Source organism: Choloepus didactylus, chromosome 8 (assembly GCF_015220235.1).
Source record: "Choloepus didactylus isolate mChoDid1 chromosome 8, mChoDid1.pri, whole genome shotgun sequence".
Taxonomy (NCBI): domain Eukaryota; kingdom Metazoa; phylum Chordata; class Mammalia; order Pilosa; family Megalonychidae; genus Choloepus; species Choloepus didactylus.
Genome location: NC_051314.1, coordinates 12,032,645 through 12,059,079, shown reverse-complemented (window position 1 = coordinate 12,059,079; position 26,435 = coordinate 12,032,645). Strand labels below are relative to the sequence as shown.

The 26,435-nt window shown below is 40.4% G+C and overlaps 1 protein-coding gene across 1 annotated transcript; it reads left to right on the top strand.

The window, feature by feature from the left end:
* The first annotated feature begins 105 nt into the window (after nt 1-105).
* XRCC6 (X-ray repair cross complementing 6) lies at nt 106-26,115 on the top strand. The gene is made up of 13 exons (XM_037844966.1): nt 106-328; nt 710-799; nt 2,545-2,657; nt 6,784-6,922; nt 7,193-7,447; nt 7,849-8,032; nt 12,811-12,997; nt 15,532-15,700; nt 16,393-16,554; nt 17,947-18,076; nt 19,696-19,796; nt 23,273-23,386; nt 25,694-26,115. The coding sequence occupies exons 2-13, from the start codon at nt 718-720 to the stop codon at nt 25,888-25,890; spliced, it is 1,833 nt and encodes a 610-aa protein (XP_037700894.1). The 5' UTR covers nt 106-328; nt 710-717; the 3' UTR covers nt 25,891-26,115.
* Nucleotides 26,116-26,435: the final 320 nt, after the last annotated feature.

Here is a 26,435-nt window from a genome sequence, read left to right as displayed (position 1 = left end):
GTATGTGTCAGTTTGATGGCAGTGCGCGCTATGCGTGGTGACGTAGGTAGCGTTGATTGGCGGGGGAGAGAAAGAGACCATGCCTCCTGGAGCTCGCGCATGCGCGGCGCTCCACCTTCTGTCCAAGTTGCAGCGTTGCCTGCGTCAAAGGTCGGCAAGAAAGAGCTGCGTTCTGTGTATGTTGCCCTCCGGCTTGGACGGGCTTCACTCTGCTTCGCCTACTCAGTTTCACTCGTCCCCCACCTCTTGCTGCAGTGGGCGTCGGACTCCGCTCCTTCTTCCCCCAGAGGCGGTGCCCGGCCTTTGATACCGCCTGCGTGACCTCACTGTGCGTGACTGGCCAAGGGGCTGGGGGAGCTTTGGGGGCGAGGAGTATTCCCGGGACAGGAGGCTCTCACAGTCTGAGTGCTGCCAGGGCGGGACGGGACGAGGTCCTCTGGGTCGGGCTGCCCCAGCACACCGACAGGAGCGGCCACCCTGGCCACAAAGTGTCCGTAAAGGAATGTTAAGATGAGGCTGCTGCGCGAATGGTCCCGGTATCCACTTACCTCTGCGTCCACCGCCGAGAGCTGTCAAGGCAGCAGGATCCAGCATCCACATTCCTTACGACTAGCCTTGAGCCCTTAGGAGAGATTTCAAAGGAGGCTACAAGTCCGTGTTTTTTTCTGTTTAAATTTGCTTGTCACTGATCTTAACCTTCTTTCCCTAGTGGCCAACATGTCGGGGTGGGAGTCTTATTACAAAACCGAGGGAGATGAAGAAGAAGAAGAAGGACAAGATGAGGGTGCTGAAGCAGGAGGTAAGGGACTTAAATGTGTAGTACGGTTTGTTCTGTGTGTGGAACAAAGATCGCTCCTTCCTTTCTGCTGGGTGGCCTTTGCTGTCTAATTGCCCACTCTTCTGCCCCGGATAATCTCGGATACTTCCTTTCCTTTGGAACTTTGCAAAACTCCCCCAGGCTCTTTTATTCAGGTCCAGCTCCAGTCTGTGGGACATTCCTGGCCTGAAACTTTTGCCAGATTCTACTAAATTGACACTTATTGAGCCCCAATAAATGACCCTGACCTGGGTATCCTCTGTTATCTTAGGTGGCTCTGGTAAGACCCTTCCTCATCCGGGAAAGAAGTTTTACTCATTCCAGGGCCTCAATATTAAAATGATTTCATCCTACAATGACCATAGCGACCAAAGAGTAAATCTTAGCAACACATTTACAGAAGAGTCCTTCCTTCACCATAGCCTCCAAATTTTGGAATGTGTTCAGGCAACATAGTAACAGAGGACAAAGGAAGAGAAATAAGGGGTGCGTGTACTCTACATTCTAGTTAATTTAACTCCTGGATAGAAAAATTTTAAAAATGTTTTTATTGAAGTGAGAAAATACAGGTAATAGAAAAAAAAAAGACAAGAGTTACTTTAATCTATGTAATGTACCATCCTAACACAGCCACATTTTGGCATTCTGTATATCTCTTTCTACATATATCTTTCATTTTGAGTATTTTCTAACTATGTATATCTGTTTTTCTTTGTGTCGTATTTTTTCATATAGTTGTGATCATAGTGCATATATAATTTTTCCCTTTTCTCATCCAAGAAAAGATTTAAACTTAAATACATAATTTTGTTTGCTTTTTCCCCTTATCGTCATTTCATAAATATAATACATGTAACTATATATATCTAGCTTTATACCTCAATTTAAATGTACTATAATTTATTCAGTCTACCACCTGTTGGATGTTTTATTTCAATTTCTTTAATAAAAACAACATTGTGATAAGTTTTGCACAAGGGTTTTTCCATAGATGTCAAATCAGTGGATCAAAGGTAGGATTATTATTTTTAAGGCTCTTGGTACATATTCCTGTTGCCATATTGTTTTCTGAAAGGTGTATGACTAAATTTATTGTAGTAAGAAGTAAAGGTATCAAAAAGAGCCAGACATTATGTGATTTTTTATGAAAAACGCATCACCTATGATGAAATTATGCAAAACAACAACAAACAGAAAATCCTTGAATCTGAATAAGCTGCTGGGTCCTTCAGAAGAAATAATACAGGGCTGAGGAATATGTGAATCTACACCAACATAATGCAGCTAGCAAACTCCAGAATGTGGAAAACTGTACATGACACTGGTTCGTCATTAAATAAATTGCAAGGGAACAAAGTTGTATGGAGTTATCTATGGATTAAGAGGCTTCAAAGACTTAAGTCAAAACAAAACTAGTATTTTGGGATTTACACTTAGATGATAAAACTATAGAGAAAAGAAAGTGATTACAAAAAGTCAGGATAGTGGTTACTCTTGGGGAGGGGGTTTGTTGTGACTGGGAGGGGGAAATATATGGAGAGCTTTTGGGGTGACAGGCAAAGTTCAGTTTCCTGACACGGGCAATGGGTGGTGGTTTTAAGTGTGTTTGCCGTATTCCTTAGGTAATAGTTCTGTTTTATGGATTTTTCTATTATTTTATATGAGTGAAAAACATGAAGATTTTGAACACAAAAGCAAATATTTCCTACCATTTTTTTTCCCTATAGGAGAAAATAAATATTCAGGAAGAGATAGTTTGATTTTCTTGGTTGATGCCTCAAGGGCCATGTTTGAATCTCAGGATAAAGATGAATTGACTCCTTTTGACATGAGCATCCAGGTAAGACTCCCTTTTTATTTAATAGACAAAAAAGCCAGAAGAAAAGTATTAACACCACTTTAAAAAAACATGGTCTTTTCCAAAGTTTTTTTTTTTTTCTTTTTTTTTTTTTCCTAAATGAATGATAAGTGGTGGTCAGCTCTGTATATATGCAGCTGGAAAACAGTAGCAGTTCTGGAGAACAGGCCCTTTTTTTTTTTTTTTTTACACTTTTTTATTATACAATATTTATGTTTCAGGATCTGGGAGACTTTTGTACAATGACCTTTTACAAGCTGTTCAAGCCCAAATGCATGGGTGCTGGGAATCTGAGTCAAGCCTCACTCTTACTGAAGAGATCAGTTGAGTCAGCTTAAACCAGGGATATATTTGCTGATCAGTGCATGGCTTGAGTTATATTTTTTAATTGCCATATATAATTTGGATACAATGACGGTCTACGAGCTGGTTCAGTTTTTTTTTAATCATATTTTTTTATTGTAGAATTTAACATATATACATAGAAGTGATAACTTACCAAGTGAAATTTAACAAGTAGTTGGAGAACAAATTTTGAAGAATATTACAGGTTACAGTTCCACAGTTTCAGTTATTTCCTTATTGTGAAATATAATGCGTATGCAAAAAGGTAATATCTTTCAACATATGCTCTAACAAGTAATTATATAGGAAATTTCCAAAGTTGTTATGAGTTATAGTACCATAGTTTCAGATATTTCCTTATTGTGAAATATAACATGTACAAAAAAGGGATAGCTTTCAAATTACAATTTAACAAGTAGCTATAGAACAAATTTCAAAAGATGCTATGTGTTACAGCTCCACCATTTCAGTTCTTTCCTTCTAGCTATTCTAATACCCTAGCAACAAAGAAAAAGAAGATTATACAGAGATTCAGAATTCATAATCCTTTGTTAAATTCCATCTTGTCTGTTGCTACCCCTTCCTCTACTTTAATCACTTTCTGATCTTCAGAGATGTCTAGGCAGTGACCACCCTAACCTGTTCATGTTGAAAAGGGGTGTCAACTTTATGAGCAAAGAGGATACATCCGGTGGATATTCTTGAAGAGGCTGGCATAGGAGTTCTTTGAAGGATTTAAGTTTCTGAAGAATAAACTTAGTGAGTGAAACTTTTATAGAGTCTCAGATAGGGATCCAGGTATTCTTTAATGTTTTGGGGACTACTGTTGACTTGGGCTTATACTGTGGTTATTTGGCATATCTAGGTGAAGTTTACATAGGAGTACCTCCAGGACAGCCTTCTGACTCTTATTTGAATTCTCTTAGCCACTGAAACCTTATTTTATTGCCTTTCTCTTCCCGCTTTTGGTCAAAAAGTCATTCTCAATCCCTAATGCCAAGGTCAGGCTCGTTCCAAACAGGCCCATTTTATTCTGCATTTGAACTTAGGACTCGAAATACATTGCTCCCAACTTCTGCTTTAGCTCTGATAGTAGAAGTGAGGCTCCTCCTTCCGCAGAGATGGGAGCGTAAAGGAAGAAGGGACGTTCTGTCAGTTGTGGTATGGAGGTGAGTCCTTTATGAATGATATTTGGAAGTTAAGTATTACCTATGGTTGAAACAGATTACTATTTCTTTTGTGATTCATAGAAAAGGAATTTCAAAGTTTTATTGTGTATCTCCTGTCACATATTTTTAGAGTTTGGCACCCAGAAGCTTTTCATGTTCTAATTTATTTCCACATGAACAGTTCTTGCAGTTGGCAAATCAGAATATCTTGTGTGTAAGCAAAGAATTAATACAAAAAACCTTTTACTTTAAAAACTAGTGGTCCTCAAACTTTAACAGGCAGAGTCACTTGTAGTGCTTATAAAAGCACACATTGCCGGCCTCTCCCTGGAATCTGAATTTCTGATTCTGTAGGTCTAGAGTGGGGCCTAAGAATTGGTATTTCCAGCAAGTTCCCAGGTGATGCTAATGCTGTGGTTTGGAGACCGTGCTTTGACCACTGCTGTAGCCTTTTTGGGTTATGGACCTCTTGGAGGATATGATTAAAGCTATGGACCCTTTCCCCCAAGAGATACACTCACAGTTCTACATATAATTTCAAAGGGCCCATGGAGCCTGTGAAGCCTAAAGTCTTCAGAAGAAAATGTAGTATTGGGTAGCAAATAAATGAGAAATTCACAGATAAGTAGAATGTATATGATAAGAAACAATAAAGGAGTATTTTCTAAAATGCTATTTCAGTTTTTGTGTTTTTAATTCTTAGAACTTAATAGAAGCCCACACCAAACTTTTGTAAAAATTTATAGAGTTCTTAAATGGTAGATTAAAGTGTTTATAGAAGTGACTACTTGCCATGTAGATTATTACTGTCAGGGACTAGACATAATGTGAGGTCTGCATTTAAGGAGAAAATTGCTGTGGAGGATAGCTGGTGTCTCCGTTTTCCAGGCTGCTAAGGCAAATACCACACAATGGGTTGGCTTAACAACAGGAATGTATTGGCTTTTGGTTTGACCTTAGAGGGCTTGCTTCCTCTTTGGCTTCGTAGCATTCCAGCTGGCCATTAATCTTTGAGCTCCTTTGCTTTCCTATCACATGGCAGTGTCCTCTCCTTTCTCTTCTGGGTTCCAACTGACTTCCTGCTTCCAGCTCCTCCCTGTAGCTTTCTCTCTATAACACACCAGCAATAGGATTTAGAACCATCCTTTTGTCAACAGTTGGCCACGCCTTAGCTAAAAATAAGATCTTCAGAAGGTCCCATTTACAATGGGGTCACACCCACAGGAATGGAATTCAGATTACAAATGTGTTTTTCTAGGGTGCATAATTCAACCTAACACAGCTGGTTAGAGGCTCAGGCAGGACATGGAGGGAGTCACCATGATTAGTTTATTCCTCAACTTTGCAGGTTAATAAACTTAATTTTATTGTCAGTGCCCCCAGTATTGACCAGACCCCCAAAGACTGACCACCTCTTGGGAAACTGGTTTACCAGATGCTGACAGTAATTTGTACTAGAAAATAGACTTTCCTGTAACTGGAATAATGAGGTCTTTATGTAATTAAGCGAATTTTATTCCAAAGAATGCTGTTAGTTTGTATAGACTTATTTTCAGTCACATACACTTATCATAAACTTAAACCTTTAAAATTTTTTTTTTTTTTTGGTATTTGTTAAATCTATTTCCTGGTATCAGGAGAGATTAAGTACTTGTCCAAACTCAACCAACTAAGTTGCATTGGTGGAACTCAAATCCAGATTTTCTGATTCTACTGCAGGGGTTACATAAAATTTGCCCTTTTAGCCATTTTTAAGTGTACAATTCAGTGGCATTAATTACATTCACAATGTTGGGCTACCATCACCACCATTCTTTACCCAAACTTTTTCATACTCCACACAGGAACTTTGTACCCATTGAGCAATAACTCCCCATTCTCCCTTCCTCCTGCCCCTGGTAAACCTCTAATCTGCTTCCTGTTGCCATGAATTTGCTTATTTTACATGTTTCTTATAGTGGAATCAGACAATATTTGTCCTTTTGTGTCTGGCTTATTTCACGCACTAGGATGTCTTCAAGGTTCATTCATCGGTGTTGTAGCATGTATCAGAACTTCATTCCTTTTTATGACTGAATAATATTCCATTGTATGTATGTACCACATTTTGTTTATTCCTTTCATCTGTTGACTAACAACTTAGGTTTTTTTCCACTTTTCTGGCTCTCGTTAATAATGCTGTTATGAACGTTGGTATACAAGAATCTGTTTAAATCTCTGTTTTCAGTTCTTTTTGGTATATACCCAGGAGTGGAATTGCCAGGTCATATGGTAATTCTATATTTAACTTTTGGAGGAAACTTTTATCCCCCCTATGGCATGGTTCCCTTCCCAAGCAGACACTTTTTAAATTCTCTGATTTCTTATGGTAAGGACTGCCGATACTTAGCACGCTCTGCTTTTTGTTACAGCTTGATATATATATATCCATCATTGTCATTGCTTTTTGAGTCTCCTGAGGTAGAGATCAGATCTTATTCTAGTGCCATGTGCAAATTTCAGCAAGTATATATCGAGCACCTACCATGTACAAGGCAATTTATAGAACTTAAGTTTAATGGTAAGTAGTTAAATATTAATCACTTTTTTTTCAGTGTATCCAGAGTGTGTACACCAACAAGATCATAAGCAGTGATCGGGATCTCTTGGCAGTTGTGTTCTATGGTACTGAGAAAGACAAAAATTCAGTGAATTTCAAAAATATTTATGTCTTACAGGAGTTGGATAATCCAGGTAAGTAAGATTCTAAAATAAGGTTTTCCCTTACCTGAGAATATCACTGCCCCAAACAGAGAGGGCTGTGGAGAAGGAAGCAGATACATTCTGACCAAGATTATGCTTTCCTGCAGAAGGGGCTTCTTATTGGGATGTGAACTTTCATTCTGTGAGTTAAACAGCTCTGGGGTGAGAAAAGGACCCTAGGCTCTTCTGTAACCTTGCAGTAAGGACGGCCACTGAAACTCTTCATATTTTCTGTCCATTTGACCCCCTACCTCTGATCAGGTGCTAAACGAATGCTGGAGCTTGAACAGTTTAAGGGGACACAGGGAGAAAAACATTTCCAAGAGCTAATTGGCCATGGATCTGACTATTCACTGAGTGAAGCACTGTGGGTCTGCGCCAACCTCTTTAGTGATGTCCAGTTCAAGATGAGTCATAAGAGGATCATGCTGTTCACCAATGAAGATGACCCCCATGGAAATGACAGTGCCAAAGCTAGCCGTGCGAGGACCAAAGCCAGTGATCTCCGTGACACAGGCGGGTATTTTCCCTGTTTTTGTAGATTGGCACTTAATTTTACTATATCTTTGTAGCTGGTGTCAAGCATTTGCTTTTCAGTATTCAGAGTAACATGAAAGAATAAAGTGAAGCCAGGGGAGACATCTGAACATGGCCATGCCATTAGCTGTCTAAAGGGCTCTATTGGAGCAAGCTTTTCTGGGCTTCATACTACCATGAATGTTGGTTATCTGAATAAGTTGTCTGAAGTCATTACAGCAGCTGATTTCTTCAGCCACTTTCTCTTAAGTCCTGCAAATATTGATAATCAATCTAGTTCTTTGGGATTTTTTCAAAGTTATATTTGAGTTTAACTGAAAAAAAATTCTCACTTCCTGAAAATTGATTTTTTTCCTTGCTTTTGTCTGTCCTTGCTCCAGGTATCTTCCTTGACTTGATGCACTTGAGAAAGCCTGGGGGCTTTGATATATCTGTATTCTACAGAGATATCATCAGCATAGCAGAGGATAAGGACATAGGGGTTCACTTTGAGGAATCGAGCAAGCTAGAAGACCTGTTAAGGAAGGTTCGAGCCAAGGAGACCAGAAAGCGTGCGCTATGCAGGTGTGCACTAACCTGGATTAATTGCCTACAAATCCTTAATGAATCAAACAGTGCATTGCTTTGACCTCCCTGGCTGCTTAACTCTGAGCTGCGCTCCTGCCTCACTGTGTTGCTGTATTTCAGGATAGCACAGGGTGTTTGCTTCTCTTCCTCTGGAAAGAGCTGGTATGGTGTTTCTCCAGAAATAGCACAGCCCTCTGTGAGCAGTTGTGGTCTAACGGTATCCTTAGTCTCACTCACTGGCACATTGTCTGAGATCTGCTCTGTAAATTGGAGTCAACAATAGTACCTGCCTCATTAGGTTGTTGTGATGACTAAATGAAAAGCACTTATAAAATAAAGCCTATATGGGGTAGCTGGTGGTAGATACCTGAAACTATCAAACTGCAACCCAGAACCCATGAATCTCGAAGACAGTTGTATAAAAATGTAGCTTATGAGGGGTGACAATGGGATTGGGAAAGCCATAAGGACCACACTCCACTTTGTCTAGTTTATGGATGGATGAGCAGAAAAATAGGGGAAGGAAACAAACAGACAAAGGTACCCAGTGTTCTTTTTTACTTCAATTGCTCTTTTTCACTCTAATTATTATTCTTGTTATTTTTGTGTGTGTGCTAATGAAGGTGTCAGGGATTGATTTAGGTGATGAATGTACAACTATGTAATGGTACTGTAAACAATCAAAAGTACGATTTGTTTTGTATGACTGCATGGTATGTGAATATATCTCAATAAAATGAAGATAAAAAAAATAAAGCCTATAAAATAGAGCCTGGTGTATAGGAAAAACTCAATAAATGTAAGTTATTATTGTTGTTAAAACTTTTATTTTGAATTTTTATTCAAAATAAATTTTGAATTTATAAATTTCTCGATTTATAAATAGTCTCAATTTCTAAACTTGAGACTAATAGGAACCAGACTGCTGGATTATTTTCTTTTAGAGAAATCCTAAGCATTCCTCAGTGTTCCTTCCTAAGGAGTACCAGGTTTTAATTTTTTAGACTGATTTCCTTAATATAGGGATCATGACCATTGGTGACTTTTTAGCAGTTTTCAAGTTTACTGTCAGTCCTACTAGAAAACCCATGAAATTAAATCAGTTCCTTGCTGCAGTTGTAGTTTTGTCATTGTTCTCCTCTTCTTCCTAGGATCTACTTTTTCTTTCTTTGAACAAGTACCCTGTCTCTTCTTCCCTGTCCTAAAATGATGGGATGTTTTTGTTAGTACAGTTTGGAAATCTACCACACATTTCGGTGGGCATGGCAGGGAGGATGAAATAGTGGCTAGATGTAGGCTCTGGAGTCAGATGCTGTGGGTCTGGTCCCGGTGCCTCCACCGTGTGACCTGGGGCAAGTCAGGTAACTTCTCTGAGCCTTGGTAAAATAGGAACAAAAGTGGTACCTCGCCATAGGATTGCTGTGAGGATCAGGTAGAATAATGTAGGCATCGTGCTTGTCACGTGGTAATTATTTATAAATGCTCTTCGTATTTAGAAGAGGGGCTATAGAATACTTGAAATGAAAATAATAAACCTGAGATGTTTGAGAACTAACAATGCCTTGGGCCTAGAAAATCATTAAGCTTATTCTTAATAAAATCAAATAATAGTATTATTTTTTGGCATGGTTATTGCATGGCAGGCACTGTCCTAAGTTCTTTGTTGGCCTATTAACAGATTTAATCTTTATGATCATCTTTTGAGGTAGGTTGAAACCTACTCAGTAGTAACATTTATTAACAGTAAAACATTTCGGATAAAGTTAAACATGTTTAAGCAACTTGTTTTGCACCATGGGCTTCCACGTTTTCCTTCCCAAGGTACGACATAAACCATATGATGTTATCCTGTAACTTTATCATAACTTAGAGTTATGTTTCCAGGGGTTGAAAGGAGGTGGCTTAGTTTATTAACATGAAAATAAAAAATGGTACAAGAAGAGTAATGGATTTTCTATTTTGGGTTAGAAATAGAACCAAGGTCACTTGTAGCCTGAGGTCAGAGTGGACCAAGTTAACCAGTACTTTGTCCCAGGACACTAAAATTTGGAGGGTACGACAACCTTTAAGAAACGTCTTTTGAATATTTTGCAGTTTTTAAATTAGTTACATTTTATTGTTAGCTTTCCTTCAGCGGCCTTCAGACAACTGAGTTTAGTACTAATAAGCCAGAAAAATTGAAATAGGAAGCCCCCAAACGGTTGATGTTGTTAGTAACACCATATGGTTACTGACACTTACCTGTGAGCTGCATTGCACATTACCAAATTGATTTGAAGGCACATTAGTTGCTGTCTCCAAGAACCAAAATTTCTAGTTATAGCTCTGCTCCAAGCCAATGTTCTTTACACTGTGAGAACCAGTGTAGCATGGAACTAGATAAAACTTGTTTAAACCTAGTCTGTTCTTTACAACAAATACTTGTTTCTAAGCACTATAGTGAGGATTAGGTTATTAATTTGAGGCATTTCTTTTTTTTTTTTTTATTAAATTCAGTTTTATTGAAATACATTCACACACCATACAATCATCCATGGTATACAATCCACTGTCCACAGTATGATAACATAGTTATGCGTTCATCACCACAATCTATCTCTGAACATTTTCCTTACATCAGAAAGAACCAGAACAAGAATAAAAAATAAAAGTGAAAAAAAACACCCAAATCATCCCCCCATCCCACCCCATTTGTCCTTTAGTTTCTATCCCCATTCCTCCACTCATCCATACACTAGATAAAGGGGGTGTGATCCACAAGGTCTTCACAATCACACTGTCACCCCTTGTAATCTACATTATTATATAATTGTCTTCAGGAGTCCAGACTGCTGGGTTGGAGTTTGGTAGTTTCAGGTATTTACTTCTAGCTATTCCAATACATTAAAGCCTAAGAGGTGTTATCTATATAGTGCATAAGAATGTCCACCAGAGTGACCTCTCGACTCCATTTGGAATCTCGCAGCCACTGAAACTATTTTGTCTCATTTTGCATCCCCCTTTTGGTCAAGAAGATACTCTCAGTCCCACGATGCCGGGTCCACATTCATCCCCAGGAGTCATACTCTGCGTTGCCAGGGAGATTTACACCCCTGGGAGTTGGGTCTCACGTAGAGGGGAGGGCAGCGAGTTCACCTGTCGAGATGGCTCAGTTAGAGAGAGAGAGGGCCACATCTGAGCAACAAAGAGGTACTCAGGGGGAGACTCTTAGGTACCATTACATACAACTTTAGACTCTCCTTTGTGGTAATGAGCTTCATAAGGGCAAGTCCCATGCTCGAGGGCTCAGCACATCAATCCACCAGTCCCAATGTTTGTGACAACATACGCTAGGGGATCAGCATCAATTTGAGGCATTTCTTATTTTCTAAATGTTTAAAACTATAAATGTCCCTCTGAGCACTTTTTTATCTGTATCCTATACATTTGATATGTTTGTTTTATTTTAATTCAGCTAAAAATATTTTTTAATTTCCCTTGCGTGTATGTGTGTGTTTTTTCCTTTGACCCGTGGGTCATTTAGAAATGTGCTATTTAATTTCCAAATATTTGGGGTTTTCCAAGATTCCTTTCTGTTGAAGATTTCTAACTTTGGTTGGTCAAAGAACATACTTTGTATAATTTCAGTCTTTTAAAAATCTGCTGAGACTTGTTTTGTGGCCCAGTGTATGGTCTATCCTGGAGAATGTTCATGTGTGCTTAAAAAGAATGTAAAGTAGGTTATTTTTGTGTTATGCCTTTTTTCGCAGTATCATATTGTAAACAGTTTTGCACATTGTCATTACTGTGTAACACATTTTCAGGAGGTCCTGATTGCTGCTTAAGGTGTTGGTATAAATACTCTGGAGCAGTGTGTCATAATGGAAAAGTATATGGGCTTTGAATCCAACATATCTGATTCTGAATGCCAGTTTTTGTTAATTATCTGACCTTGGGAGAGTTATATAACATCTCCAAACCTGAGCATTTTCATCTGTAAAAAGGACAATAATAAGGTTCTTGGGTGGCAAGCAACAGAAACCGACTCTTGGCTGATTTCAGCACGTTCAAACAAAACTCTGAACAATGTGGGAAATACAGGAAACAGGTGGCTCCAGGAATCAAGATGGCAGGAACCCATGGCTGTCTTTAGGGTGCCACTTGTGGAAAGCATGCCCTCCAACCATGTCCTTCCTTGGTCACTGATCAAGATCCAGACTCCCAGGAGAGGGTCTGATTGCCTGAACCTGGATTGGAGATGCCCACTGCTTGACTGGAGGAGGGCAGCATCTTGATTAACGATCCCCCTGAACTGCAACGGGGGATGAGTAGGTCTCAAAGAAAAGTTGGGATTTCATTATTAAAAGAAGGTGGAAGCAGGAAAAAAAAAAAAGGGTGGAAGGGACGCTAACCAAGCAGAAACCACAGATGGCCAATAGCACTTTGAGGGCTGTTACGAAGATTAAATTTGAAAAGAGCTGTAAAGCAACTGGTAAGGTACTGGGCACATAGCACACTGTAAAAAAATTAGCATTATTATTCTTATTGTGGTACATTCTTTATCATCATTTTATAATTATTTGACAGTATATTCTGAAAGTAAATTCTGTGGCATAGACCCTAAGATGGTATTATAGCAAATTCCATTGTATTGTTAAAATGCATTATGTTTATATTCTAAGACCTTGTTTAGGATTATTGAAGAGAATAAAATAAACTAAGGCTTGAGTGTCACAAAGGATAGATAGGAAAGCACAATCTTTCAGTCCATGTTTATTTATTTTTCTCTTTTTCAGGTTGAAGTTTAAGCTCAACAAAGATATAGCACTCACTGTCGGCATTTATAACTTGGTCCAGAAGGCTTTCAAGCCTCCTCCGGTGAGACTTTATCGGGAAACGAATGAACCAGTGAAAACCAAGACCCGGACATTTAATGTAAATACAGGCAGTTTACTTCTGCCTAGTGACACCAAGAGGTCTCAGGTAGATACATCTTTTTGCTGCATGTTGGCCCATTTAAGTATTAACAGGAAGAGGAAATGCTGATCAGCCTAATCAGTTAAATAACTTTCATGTGTGCATCTTTCTAACCAAACTATTGAAGCATAGTCATTACTCTTTGGAACTTTGGTGTCATGTTACTGATCTCTTGAAAGGTAGAAAGTTAAACAGGGCCAGCATTTGAAAGAGATGTTAGTGGAAAGTTCAGTCCTTGATCATCCATCAATGCTGCTGTAAGTTATAAAACAGGTTAATTCCTTGCTCCAAGTACAATAGCAGAAAGTGCTTTATAGGTAGCTATGGAGATGAACTAGGGAAAGTGTATTAGGTTTGACGTAGACTCTTACTAGGGAGAGAATTTCTTGTTTGCCACACTAATCAAGTTTTTCCTATGCTTTGAAATGACACACATAAGTCTTTCTTAACCTGAAGATAGATTTAGAATGCAGAACAGTATCTGTCTTCATCCTCTCACCTTTGCTCAACTGTAGAAGGATTTGAAATCTGAAGTTAAAATTGAATGTCATCCTTTTTAATTGAGCAAAATGTGGGAGACAGTGCGATTTTACATAAGCTCAGAACCTAGAAGTTTTAGAACCAAGTGACTGAAATTAAATATTATTTCAGTTTGACCCATTGGATGGCTTTTTAGAGCACGAACTTAATGTCAGAGTGTTCTGCCCTGATTTCTGAAGGAAGAGAAGATGGCAAGTTATTTCTCTTCTATTTTGGAGGTAACTAGTTTTCCATGTTAGAACATTCATAATCAGTCTTTGGTCACTGAGTTTGTTTGTTGATCCAGTGTATCTGAAAAAATCTGAAGGGCTCTGTTTTTATCCATGAACCCTAAATTTGACTATGCTTCTGTTAATATTCATGTGTCTAGGTTCAAACTGCAAACATAAAAGTTTGGAAGTAATGTTTGAGTGTGAGTCTGTGTCTGCTCTCCTGTTAACTGGGACCTTGCACAGTGCCTGATGTAGATACTCACATTCAATAACTAGGCATGGTTGGAGCATCTTTTTTTTATGCCAGAGACTCTTGGGTGCTGGGAGCTCAGTTGAGTGAGGGAAGGAATAATTAGTTGGAGAGCATGACCTTTGACACCAGGAAGATCTGGGTTTAAGGCCCAGTTCAGTTGTATATAAACTGGAGCAGGTTACCCAACCATGGAACCTAAGGTTTTCTCATCTGTAAAACAGTTTTTCGTGTGTGTGTGTGTGTGTGTGTGTGTGTGTGTGTGTGTGTTTTCCCTCTTTATTTTGAAATAATTTCAAACTTACAGTACAGTTGCAAAAATAATACAAAACCCATATAGAGAACTCCAACTCCAACTCCACCCAGAGACCCAGATCCACCAACTTTTAATATTTTGTCACATTTGCCGCATCATTTTATCTATCCATCTGTCTATCTAATTTCTAAACATTTGAGAGTAACTGTATACATTATGCTCCTTGAACACTTACTACTTCCATGTATATTCCTTAAGAACAAGGACATTCACTTATGGAACCACCTTAAGTGCAATTATCAAGTTCAAGAAATTTAACATCGATATAAAGCTTACTATATTCATTTCCTCTCCATTATTATATCCAGTCCAGGATCATGTATTTCATTTAATTGTCATTCTCTTTAGTCTCTCTCACTTTCTAAGTTATGAAAACATAAATACAACATAAAATTTCCATCTCAGCCACTACCAAGCATACAATTTAGTAGGATTAATCATATTCACAGTGTTGTGCTACCCTCATCACCATCCGTTACCAGAACTTTCCTATCACCCCAAACAGAAACCCTGCATCCTTTTTGTATTGGCTCCTCATATCCCTTTCCACCCCCCAGCCCCTGAAAATCTTCTGTATTCTACTTTCTTTCTTTATGAATTTGCATATTCTGTTACTTCATATAAGTGGAATTATACAATATATGCCTTTTGTGTCTGACTTATTTCACTCAATGACATCTTGAAGGTTCATCCATATAGTGGCATATATCAAACTTCATCCTTTTTTGTGGGTAAATAGTATTCCATTGTACGTATATACCACAGTTTGTTTATCCATTCATCGGTTGATGGACATTTGGGTTGCTTCCACCTTTTGACTCTTGTGAGTAATGGTGCTCTGAACATTGTTGTATAAATATCTGTTCAAGTCCCTGCTTTCAGTTCTTTTGGGTATGTACCTAGAGGTGGATATGCCGGGTCATCTCATAGTTTTGTGTTTAACTTTTTGAAGAAGTGCCAAACTGTGTAAAACAGGGTTTGTTTGTTTTTTTTAAACACCTATCCTTGTAGGATTGTTACGGAAGATAAATTAGATGACACGAGTAAAGTGCCTGGCAGGCCCTCAGTACATGTTAATTCCCTGTTACAGGAGGAGGGTGCCTCTGGTGAGCCATCCTCTGGTCCTTAGAAGAGAGCTGATTTTAACTTGCTAGTGTCATATGGCAGCCACCTTGTGACACTATGTAGCCTCTCTGTGGCTCCTCATTTTTCCCTCCTTTAGATCTATGGAGGTCGTCAGATTGTACTAGAGAAGGAGGAAACAGAACAGTTAAAACGATTTGATGAGCCAGGTTTGATTCTCATCGGTTTCAAGCCCTTGATAATGCTGAAGAAGCACCATTACCTGAGACCTTCCCTGTTCGTGTACCCTGAGGAGTCCTTGGTGAATGGTGAGTGGCACCAACTAAAGATAAATGAATGACTCTTAACATAGAATGCGCTTTATTGAGCAGCAGTTCCCAAATGGGTGCTGTTTCATGCTCAAATCAATTTTGAAAATGCTGGACAAAGTTAAAAAGGTCTCTTTAGGACTTTTAATGTATGCATATCTGGGAATGGAATATGGAATTTAGCATTTTTCAGACTTATTTCCTGTGGAATTCCTTTTTGAGACATCCGATAGAGGGTAAAAACAACAAAAACTCCAGCTTCTTCCCTAGCGTTAGCAGTTAAAGATGAGGTGAACTCTCTAGTGTTGTGTTTCTTTGTTCTGTCTAGACCTTATTTCTCCTATGCTGTAGCTAATGAACCCCCTGAATTTGACATGATTAGCTTTCTTTAGGAGTTAGGGCTCATGTCATTAGCCTAATGTCAGTAGAAAGCAAACTGATACTAATAATTCGCATTCCTACAAGGACTATTTGAGGGTCTCAGACCTTTTTTCCTTTCCTTTCTCTTTCTTTCTAAGCTTCTGCTCCCCCTGCTTTCTGCTTGGCTCTGGGCTTATTACCCATAACTGTTGGGATATCATAAGCCCTTTTAAGAAAATGGAAGAGAAATGATTGGCTTAACACATGGGTTAAGAGGGCAGAAAGGAGGAGACCTCTTTAGGATGAAGGCCACTGGAACATTTGTCTTCCAGGGAGCACAACCCTTTTCAGTGCCCTACTCACCAAGTGTCTGGAGAAGGAGGTCATGGCACTGTGCAGATACATACCCCGCCAGAACATACCCCCATATTTTGTGGCTTTGGTGCCACAGGAAGAGGAACTGGATGACCAGAAAATTCAGGTGACTCCTCCAGGTATGTGGAAGAGATATTTTTAGTGGTCTGAACTTTGTCCATGCTTTGGAATCAGTCATGGGATCCTAACTCATACCTACTGAATCAGAGTGTCCAGGACGGGGGCCTGGGAAATGTGTAGTTTTAAGGTTTCACAGGTGAATTTGATGCACAATCAGGTAAGGCTGCGACATAGTTGCACAGTACACAGCATGCACAGCTGTACAAGGCAGCCCTGCAGCCAGGGTTGAGAATTGACTGCTTAGGGGCTTTTTGCAGGTTACTAACACAAGCTCGTAGGTCCTCACTGCTATGATACTCTTCTTTACAAAAAGCCTTTCATTGGCACCCTTTTAATGTTTATGTTTTGTTTATCTCTGTATACACAAAGGCAGGGGTGTATAGTGGAAAGACCGTGGGTTTTGAAGTCAGACTCTTAACCTTATGCCATGTGTCTGAAAGCTTTCTTTTGTTTCAGGCCCATCTCTGTTACTTATTAACTGGGCACATTGGTTAATTTTTCTATTTAGATCCCTCCTTTGCAAAAATGGTAATACTAGAACACCTGTCTCTGGAGGTTGTTTTGCATTTGAAATAAGTAAATACAGATACAGGTGGCTAACACAAAGTAGTCCGCAGATGGTAGTTTTCCTTCTTTAATCGTACTAATAAAAATTAACTTCATAAAGTAACACTGAATATATTATATTTCTAACTCTGGTCATCAGAGTCCTCTGGTGTAGCTTTGCGTGTCAGTTATTAGGCTGTTGTCTCTGAAAACCCAGTTTCTCCTTTGCTAGCTGGTTCTCTGTTAGCTCTGTCAGTAGTGGGTGCTGGGGTACACTACAGGGCAGATGAGAGAGAGTGACTTGCTCCTTCCTGTTTGCTCAGGGTGCTTGTCAGCATTGCCAGCAAGGGCCCTTCACCTGACAGTAGCAATTGGTTCCCCTCTCTTCCCTCTTCCCTTTTAGCTTGTGGTGGTGGGTAAGTGAACTGAGGGGAACGGTTGGAGTTACCAGATCCCGAAGCTCAGAGGAGAGTCCCATGAATCTGGGACTCAGCCCTGCTAGGAAGGGTCACCACCCCATTGGCTCTGGGTGTATCAGAGGGGCTGAGGTCTGGAACCAGCTGCTGCTGCCTGAGGAAAGGCCCGGGAACAACAAGTGTGCCGGCAGAGCGTCCCTTCTCTCCTCCTCCTGCCTTACAGTTTCCTTCTGGAGACTCCAGGGGGAGTCTGTTAGGCAGGCTCTGACAGGAGTCAGCTGGTAAAGGGGCAGTGGGGTTTGCAGGGTCCCAGCCCCAGCATCACAGGGTGTAGCAAGGAGCATTTAGAGCTGAGAGACAAGTAACAGCTTAATAACCGAAACACTTTGTTAAATCAGATCTCAGAAAATTTGTATCTTGCTTCTTCAGGCTTCCAGCTTGTCTTCCTACCTTACGCTGATGATAAACGGAAGGTGCCCTTTACTGAAAAAGTCATGGCAAACCCAGAGCAGGTGGACAAGATGAAAGCGATTGTTCAGAAGCTCCGCTTCAGATACAGGTGAGTGCTGGGTCATTCTTAGGCTTTCTTCTGGAACTACCTCCTAACTTGTAAGGCTTAATAGAAATTTGAGTTTAAGCATGTACCAATAGAATGCAGTTTTATTCTTTTCAATTAGTGGATAATTATTACTTGTTATTGAGAGCTTTTTTAAAGCTGTGTGGAGAATGGAAGCTCTTATTATGTTGAAGGCTGGGATTGTGTTAAATGCTTACATTTCATTGACCTGTTGTGTTTAGAAAGGCAGAATAGTTAATTGGGCAAGTTCAAAAAAATAGCAATAAAGGAAAAACTCTTAGTCTGCTTTCTCCTTGATTCTGTTTGTTGTCATACAGGAGTAAAAATAAATAAATCCAAAGTAAATTATTATAGGCTTAAAAGAATGATATATAATTTAAGTGATTCTCTCTCAAAGGCATATAGACCATAATAAGTGTGATATCAAACACCATTTTTTTCACATTTCATCCTTTGTCCCTAGGCTACTTCCTTACCTCTGCCTGCCTCTGGGCAAAGCTATACCTCCACCCCAAGGTAACATCCTGGTAGAGTCTTTTACTGGGAAAATGGAAAATCTAGCATTATAAAGAGTCTACCATGTGCCAGATACTGTTCTAGATACAGTTCCAACTTATTTCATTTATTCTTCATAAGAACCCTGAAAGCTAGGTTTGTGCACAGTTTACAGATGAGGAAACAGAGGCCTAAAGGAGTAACGCAGCTCATCCAGACTCATCCAGCTAGAAAGAGCTAGACCAGGAGTTGAATCCGGGCCTGCCTGACCCTAGAGCCATATTTCCTTGACTCCCACGCTGCCTGACAAGGGAGGAAGGGGTGCTTGGGCTCAGTGTCCTCCCATCTCTCACTGTCTTAGTTTCCTGGGGCTTCCATAACCAAGTGCCACACGCCAGGCAGCTTAAAATAACAGAAATTTCTTGTCTCACAGACATCAAGGCTGGGAGTCTCAAATCAAGTTTTTGGCAAGGCTATCCTTCCTTCAGAGTCTGTGGGGAAGAACCTGTTCCTTGCCTCTCTCCTGGCTTTTGGTGGCTCACAGACAGGCCATGGCGTTCTCCCCTCTCGGAGTCCAAATTTCTTCCTCTTTGTAAGGATACCAGTCATACTAAATTGGGGCCCACTCTACCTTGCAGTGACCTCAGTTTAAGTTGCCTGATTCCATCTGTAACAACCCCTTTTCCAAATAAGGGCACATTCTCAGGCACTGGGGGTTAGGATTTCAACATATTTTGGTGGACACGGTTGAATCCATAATGCCCACCATCCCTCCTTTGTCTTTTCTGTGCTTCCATGGCCGTCTTCTCCATTTCTATCTCTGCCCACAACTTCCAGTGACAGACAGGCAGGTAGCTGTTGTTTTGTTTATAAATTAACTTCTGGATCTCTAGCATCAGGCAATAAATTGAAAATTGGAGAGAGAGAGAAGTTGATTTCAGAGATGAGATTCCCAACTGTTTTACTTGGGGTGTTTTTCTCAGCTGATCTTGGACCTGTGCTGTCTCAGTTGGGTCAACTTACTTTATTATTTAATTGAATTTTTTAAACATTTAAATTTTTATCTTTAAATTGTTTACTTATATTATTACTATTGTTTTTAACAGGAGCGACAACTTTGAGAACCCAGTACTGCAGCAGCACTTCAGGAACCTGGAGGCCTTGGCTTTGGATTTGATGGAGCCCGAACAAGCAGAAGATCTGACATGTAAGAAGGTCTTGACTGAGTTGAGATCAAGTCCTTTTCATGGGAGGCCTTATTGATTTTACTGTGGACCAGGAATGTGGATGCATTACCTAGCACTCTGTAAAGACTTAACCTAGTCATCCAGACTGCCTCCTGTTTGAGAGATTCTCTAGGCTGCTTTAGAGTGCTTGCGAAGGGATTTAGCTGGTGGTTTGCAGAGAGAGGAGGTGTGTAGCTAGGCCTCTGAGATCTGCCTCTGCACTGGCCACATGATACATGTTGGCAAAAGTTTCAAAAATAATTTATTACATTTATTGATTGCCTACTGCATGCCAGGCACTATTGTTCTATGACTAGACTCATTTAATCCTCATAACTATGAGGTAGGGGCTGTTGTTGGTTCTTTTTTACAGATGAGGAAGGACTAAGTGGATCCTGGTTTTGAATCCAGTGAGCCCAGCCCAGAGTCCTTGCCCTGAACCACTGTGCTTACTCTCTCTCCACCAAAGAGAAAATCCACCTCATGACCCAGCATCAGGGAGATCTGCCTGGCCTCCTAGCCCAAGGTTCCCCGGCCTTGCTGCAAGTCCCCCTCTCGACTGTGATTCCCTCATGTATTTTCTAAGGAGATGCATGTTTAGTGATGTACATAAATATCAACTGGGAATCAGATTGGATTTAATGAAAACTTGACAGAGGTTAAAAAGATCAGAACAATTAGTTTGGACTTCTTTCCTCAGTTGATTCTCTTCACTCGCATTTCTTCCATCCTTCCCACCCTCTAAATCTCACATTTCTAAAGTGAGAATTAGTGAAACTAGAGAGAACATTGATGAAAACTTAACCCTTTCTTCAAAGTTGAAGGATTGCCATAGTGATTGATTCTGAAGATTACCTAGAAAAGCCTTTCTTACTTGCTTAGCTTCCAAGCTAGATATGCTCTCTTTTAAACCAGACAAATAGCCCCAGCATTAAAAGCCTAAGCGTTATGGGGTCTATGTTATTGTGGCAGCTGTCTAGCTGGATCCTGGTAGGAGAGAAACCCTTGGGTTACACAGCCCATCTCTCCCTTTCTGGCCTTTAGGCACATGAGGAAGTAATTCTCCCAGTGCCTAGCATGGTGGGAAGGACACAGGCTTTGGAGACGACTGATGAGGATTTGAATCCCAGCTCGGCCACTTGCTGAATTGAGTGGCCTTGGGAATATTAATTGATCTCTCTAATCCTTGGTTTCCTCATTGGTAAAGTATAGGTGCTGACATTTAGGAGGGGCTCAGAACACAGTCACCCTCCTTGTTCCACTCTACTACTCTCTACTTCCTTTCCAGGGCTTCAGCCTCTTGCATTCTGGCTTCCAGCTCTGCAGTTTTGCTGAAAGTCCCATTTTGTTCTTACCTCAATTTTCAAAATATTTTTGCTGCTCTAGCTCTTTATTTCCTGTAACCTAGATAACCCAAGTTCCTTTCCTCAGCCCTTTCATCTCTGCCTTTCTGTTGGTTATCTTATCTACTGCCACCACCTCAATTACCAGCTCATGTCCTTGGCTCCCAAATCTGTATCTCCAGCCCCAACTTTCCTTCTAGGTGTCAGACTGGGACTTTGAGCTGCCTGGTTGACATCTGCTGTAGGGTCTGGATATCATACTGCTCATAAACCTGACACCTCTGACTCTTTGCTCTTTTTTATCCCTCACTTGTTTCGAATTGTTGTGTGTTGTTTTCCTCTAACACAATTATATGATTCTTTTTTTAAATTCTCTTAATAAATACTATTGAAGATTAGAAATTGTTTCCTCACTTTCTTCTCTTGGCTTTTGTGACACTGTATTTTCTTGGTTTTTCTCTGAGACCAGTGGTGATCCTAAGACTTCTTTGCTGGATCTGCTTCTCTTTTTCTTTCTCTAAACATAGGAGTGCTCTTGTTGGAGATCCTGGAACCCTTCCTTTCTCTATCACTTCACTTTTTGTTAGGTGGCCTCATCAGGTTACACCAGTGGTTCTCAAAATATGGTCCTGGAATCAGCTGATCAGAACCAGCAGATTCGGTTGTTGTTAGGACCTGAGAACTTGTTAGCAATGCAAATTCAGGCAGATTGAGCTGATGGGATCTGAAACTTGGATGGGGCTCAGCAATCGGTGTTTTAACAAGCCTCCAGGTGATTCTTGAGCTGTGCCAGTACCTCTAGAACATTGGTCCTCGACTTTAGCCAAATGTTAGAATTATCTGGGGGGCTTTCAAAAATCCCAGTGTTCATGCCTCATTCCAGGCTAAGTCAGAATCTCTGTGGGTGGGATTTGGGCCTCAGTACTTACTTTTAAAACTCCCCAGGGGATTGCCTGAGAGGCTGAGAAGCAGTCAGTGCTCTGGCAAATGGTGACTGTGGCCTGGAGCTCCTCTCCTCTCAGTACTTTGCAGATGTGTTCACATGAGGAAATAATGAGACTCTTGTCTCATCACCCTTGCCCTTGATGTGACACAGCCCACATCAAAAGCTCTACAAGCTGTACAGCTGTAAGCTAACAGAAAAGGAAACAACAATGTTGTCTCTCCCCTAAACCCCCCTTTTCCTGTGGTCTTTGTCTTAGGGACTGCTCCTTCCATCCCAACTGGTTATCTGCCCCTCTGCACACCGCTGCTTCCATCACCAAGTCCTGCCAGTCCTAGCACTTCTCATGATTATAGTTTCCCTTTTTCCTACTGCTCCTGCCATTATCTTACCCTCAATTCATACTCCACACAGCTGCCAGAGTGATCTTTCTAGAATACAAATATGATCATGTTACTCTTCTGCTTTTAGCCCTTCAGAGTTTCCCTGCTGCCCTTCGGTAAGGTCTAATTCCTTAGCATGTGTTCAAGGCTTCTGTGACCTTGCCCCACCTGCCTTTCCAGTCTCCTTCCTGGTCCTCCCTCCTCACACCATACCTGTGCCCTAGAATGGCCATCTGCCTGGGGAAGAGCACTCACCTTTCCAGATCCTGCTGCAGAAAGTCTTTCCAGTCTACTCTGTTGAGTCCCCCTTTTCATGGCACTTTCCAGCTCTATTGCATTGATGTCTTTACCTGCCTTCTTACCCATTGAGGGCATGGACTTTGACTTAACTGTTGTTTGAATCCCCAGAAACTAACCCAGTTTCTGTATCTTAGCTGTGCCACTTACCAGTGTTTGACTTTGGGCAAGTCATTTCACTTCTCTACCTTCTTTCTCTACCCTGTGCTGTTGTCAGGAGGATTAGATAAAATAATAAGTTTAAAGCATTTAGAACCATGCCTGGCCATAGTAAGTGATTATAAATGTGATTGTTAGAAGGGGAGTGTTAAATGTCACAGAGACCTAGTGAATGTTTTCCTGGTCAGGTCAGCTACCTCCTGGCTGACCCTTCCCCTGAGCTACCCCACCCGGCAGTCATGTGCTCTCTTCTCTGGTTTTCGTAGAGTTCGAACTGCACAGGAAGCCAGTTTTGTACCTTGCCAGGCCACTCTTATGTTTTGATTTTCTAGTGCCCAAGGTTGAAGCAATGAATAAAAGACTGGGCTCCCTGGTAGATGAATTTAAGGAGCTTGTCTACCCACCAAATTACAATCCCGAGGGAAGAGTTACTAAGCGAAAACAAGGTAAGGAGCTGGGTATGGATGATGAATGGGTGGTTTGTTTGTTTGTTTGTTTGTTTTAATTTAATTTTAATCATATTTTTATTGTGGAATATAACATATATACATAGAATTGATAACTTTCCAAGTGCAATTTAACAAGTAGTTAGCAAATTTCAAAGAATGTTACAGGTGTGATTCCATTGATTCATTTATTTCCTTATTGTGAAATATATATGCAAAAAGGTAGTAACTTTCAAAGTACGATTTAACAAGTAGTTATATAGGAAATTTTCAAGAATATTATGAGTTATAATACCATAGTTTCAGTTATTTCTTTATTGTGAAATGTAACGTATATACAAAAAGGTGGTAACTTTCAAATTACATTTTAACAAGTAGCTATAGAGTAAATTTCAAAGAATGCTATGAGTTACAGTTCCACCATTTCAGTTCTTTCCTTTTAGCTATTCTAATACCCTAGCAACTAAGAAGAAAATTATAGAGATTCAGTACTCATAATCCTTTGCTAGACTGGGTGTTTTTTTTTTAATTCATTTTATTGAGATATATTCACATTACAAAACAAATTGTACATTCGATTGTTCACAGTACCATTACATAGTTGTGCATTCATCACCAAAATCAATCCCTGACACCTGCATTACCACACATACAAAAATAACAAGAATCATAAAGTGAAAAAGAGTAATTAAAGTTAAAGAGAACACTGGGTGCTTCTGTTTGTTTTTTTCCTTCCCCCATTTTCCTACTCATCCATCCATAAACTAGACAGGGGAGTGTGGTCCATATGGCTTTCCCAATCCCATTGTCACCCTTCATAAGCTACATTTTTATACAATCGTTGTCAAGATTCATGGGTTCTGGGTTGTAGTTTGATAGTTTCAGGCATCTACCACCAGCTACCCCAATCCATTAGAACCTAAAAAGGGTTGTCTATATTGTGCATAAGAGTGCCCACCAGAGTGACCTCTTAGCTTCTTTTGGAATCTCTCTGCCACTGAAGCTTATTTCATTTCCTTTCACTTCCCCCTTTTGGTCAAGATGTTCTCCATTGAGTGGGTGGTTTTAAAAGTTGTCTTTATGGTCTTATCAAAGAGGATAATTTCCTTTCAGAAATTTCTATGTATTTGCAAACATACATATTTCAGCACAAATGACATAATATTCACATTGACCTCCAGTTCTTTTGTTATTTGGCAGTATATGTTGGACAGTCTTTATGTCTGCATTTATATGTCTATCTGATTTTTAAAAAATAAGGCTCAAGAGTGCTTCATTGGATGAATGTGCCACAGTTTATTTAACCTGACCTATACTGATGAACTATATATATGCTGTAGTGAACCACCATTGTGTGCTTGTGTGAGTCGGTCCATAGGATAAATCTTCAGCAGTGGAATTGCTGAGTCATAAGAATTGGCCAGACTGCCTCCAAAAAAGTTTACACTCTATCCAAGAAGAGATGAGAATGTATCCTTACACACTTTCACTGATTCTGGACTTTATGTACATTAAAAATTCTTTTTCACAAAAATTATATCCTGTTTTGATTTGCAGTTCTCCAGATATGAGAGAGATGTAGTTTATTGGACATTTATATATTTATTATATTTTTTTTCTATAAACTTCATGTTAATGGCCTTTATCCATTTTTCTATCGGAGTGTTCATTTTCTTGTCACTGGACCTAAAGTGCTCTTTACCGTGACTCATTTTTATCAGGAAAGCAGCTGGAATAGTTCTGGCTTAGGTGATAATCCTTTTAGCTGTCTTTGGTCAAATGAAGCCAGATTTGGGCCCTGCTAAAAGACCTGTGAGGCAAAGGAGCTGTAAGTGATCAGGTTGGTGGTCATGGTGCTTTCTCCCTTTTGCATCAGAAGTTATCCCAGTGTGCCCTGTGCACACTGCTGACCTTGTCCTTCACACTGTGCGATTTTGTGATTTGCTTGTTTATCTCACTTAACCACACTTTCCCAACACCTAGCACAGTGCCTTACTATATATATCTGGTGCTCTTTACATGCTGTTGGAAGGAAGGAATGACTTGCTCACCCAGAGCAGGCAACAGTTTGGGGTAAACTGATGCCATTCCCATAGTCTTAACTCCCTCCTAGGTGTGATACAGTTTTGGTTTTATACTTCAGTGAAGCTCTCTGAGCAACAGACCTCCCCATGGTGTTCCAGGTCGGTCCTGGAGCTCTATGGAAAAGGTTGACTGCAGCCCAGATCATGTGAGGGCCCCAGTGCAGTGCAGCTGGGATGCCTCCGGTCACATTTCCACTCACTCCCTCCTGACTTTTTTCCTCAGATGACGAAGGTTCTGAAAGCAAAAAGCCCAAGGTGGAGTTATCTCAAGATGATCTGAAGGCCCACGTCAGCAAGGGCACCCTGGGTAAGCTCACTGTGCCTGTGCTGAAGGAAGCCTGCAGGGTGTGCGGGCTGAAGGCCGGGTCGAAGAAGCAGGAGCTGCTGGATGTGCTCATCAAGCACTTCCAGGAGAACTGAACGGCGAGCACACATCCTGCCACTCTTCCACGAATGGCCAGGCTGCGTCAAGTGGAGAAAATGTCTCTCCTGAGCCAGGAAGACTGTCTGCCAGAAGCTGAGGGGCTTTGTTAGTGGCATGACTTTACATTTGAGACATTCTGTTGCTGTGGAGATGGTGTAGCCCTCCCACTTTGCTGTGCCTTCCTCTATTGTCTGAATAAAGAGCCCTAACTTTGTACTATATACTGTTCTTTAGTGTGCCAGGAACAGATGTCTACCTTGCATCCAGTGATCACTTCCCTTTTTAGTAGCCTAATTTTCTCTCCCTCTGGGAACATACATCTTTACAATGGAAACAAACATCATTGGGGGTGGGGGGAGCGTGACAATTAAGGGCACGTGAACATATAAGCCCTAGCAGGATTCTCTTCTAATCTTGTCTTCCCACCTGTTTTTTGCTAAATGTGTCATGTGAAGATCTAAAAATCAGATTTCAGAAGCAATAAGGATGCACCATTTTTTATCCTGGTGTGTTTGCTTCATGAATAAACAGCAACTCCCCC

What these genes read in the sequence shown, in the direction of transcription:
- XRCC6 (XM_037844966.1), top strand. Translation starts at nt 718, where the DNA reads ATGTCGGGGTGGGAGTCTTATTACAAAACCGAGGGAGATGAAGAAGAA. An exon ending in CAGTGATCTCCGTGACACAG is followed by an intron (nt 7,448 to 7,848) that starts GCGGGTATTTTC and finishes TCCTTGCTCCAG; the next exon opens with GTATCTTCCTTGACTTGATG. An exon ending in AATTCAGGTGACTCCTCCAG is followed by an intron (nt 16,555 to 17,946) that starts GTATGTGGAAGA and finishes TTGCTTCTTCAG; the next exon opens with GCTTCCAGCTTGTCTTCCTA.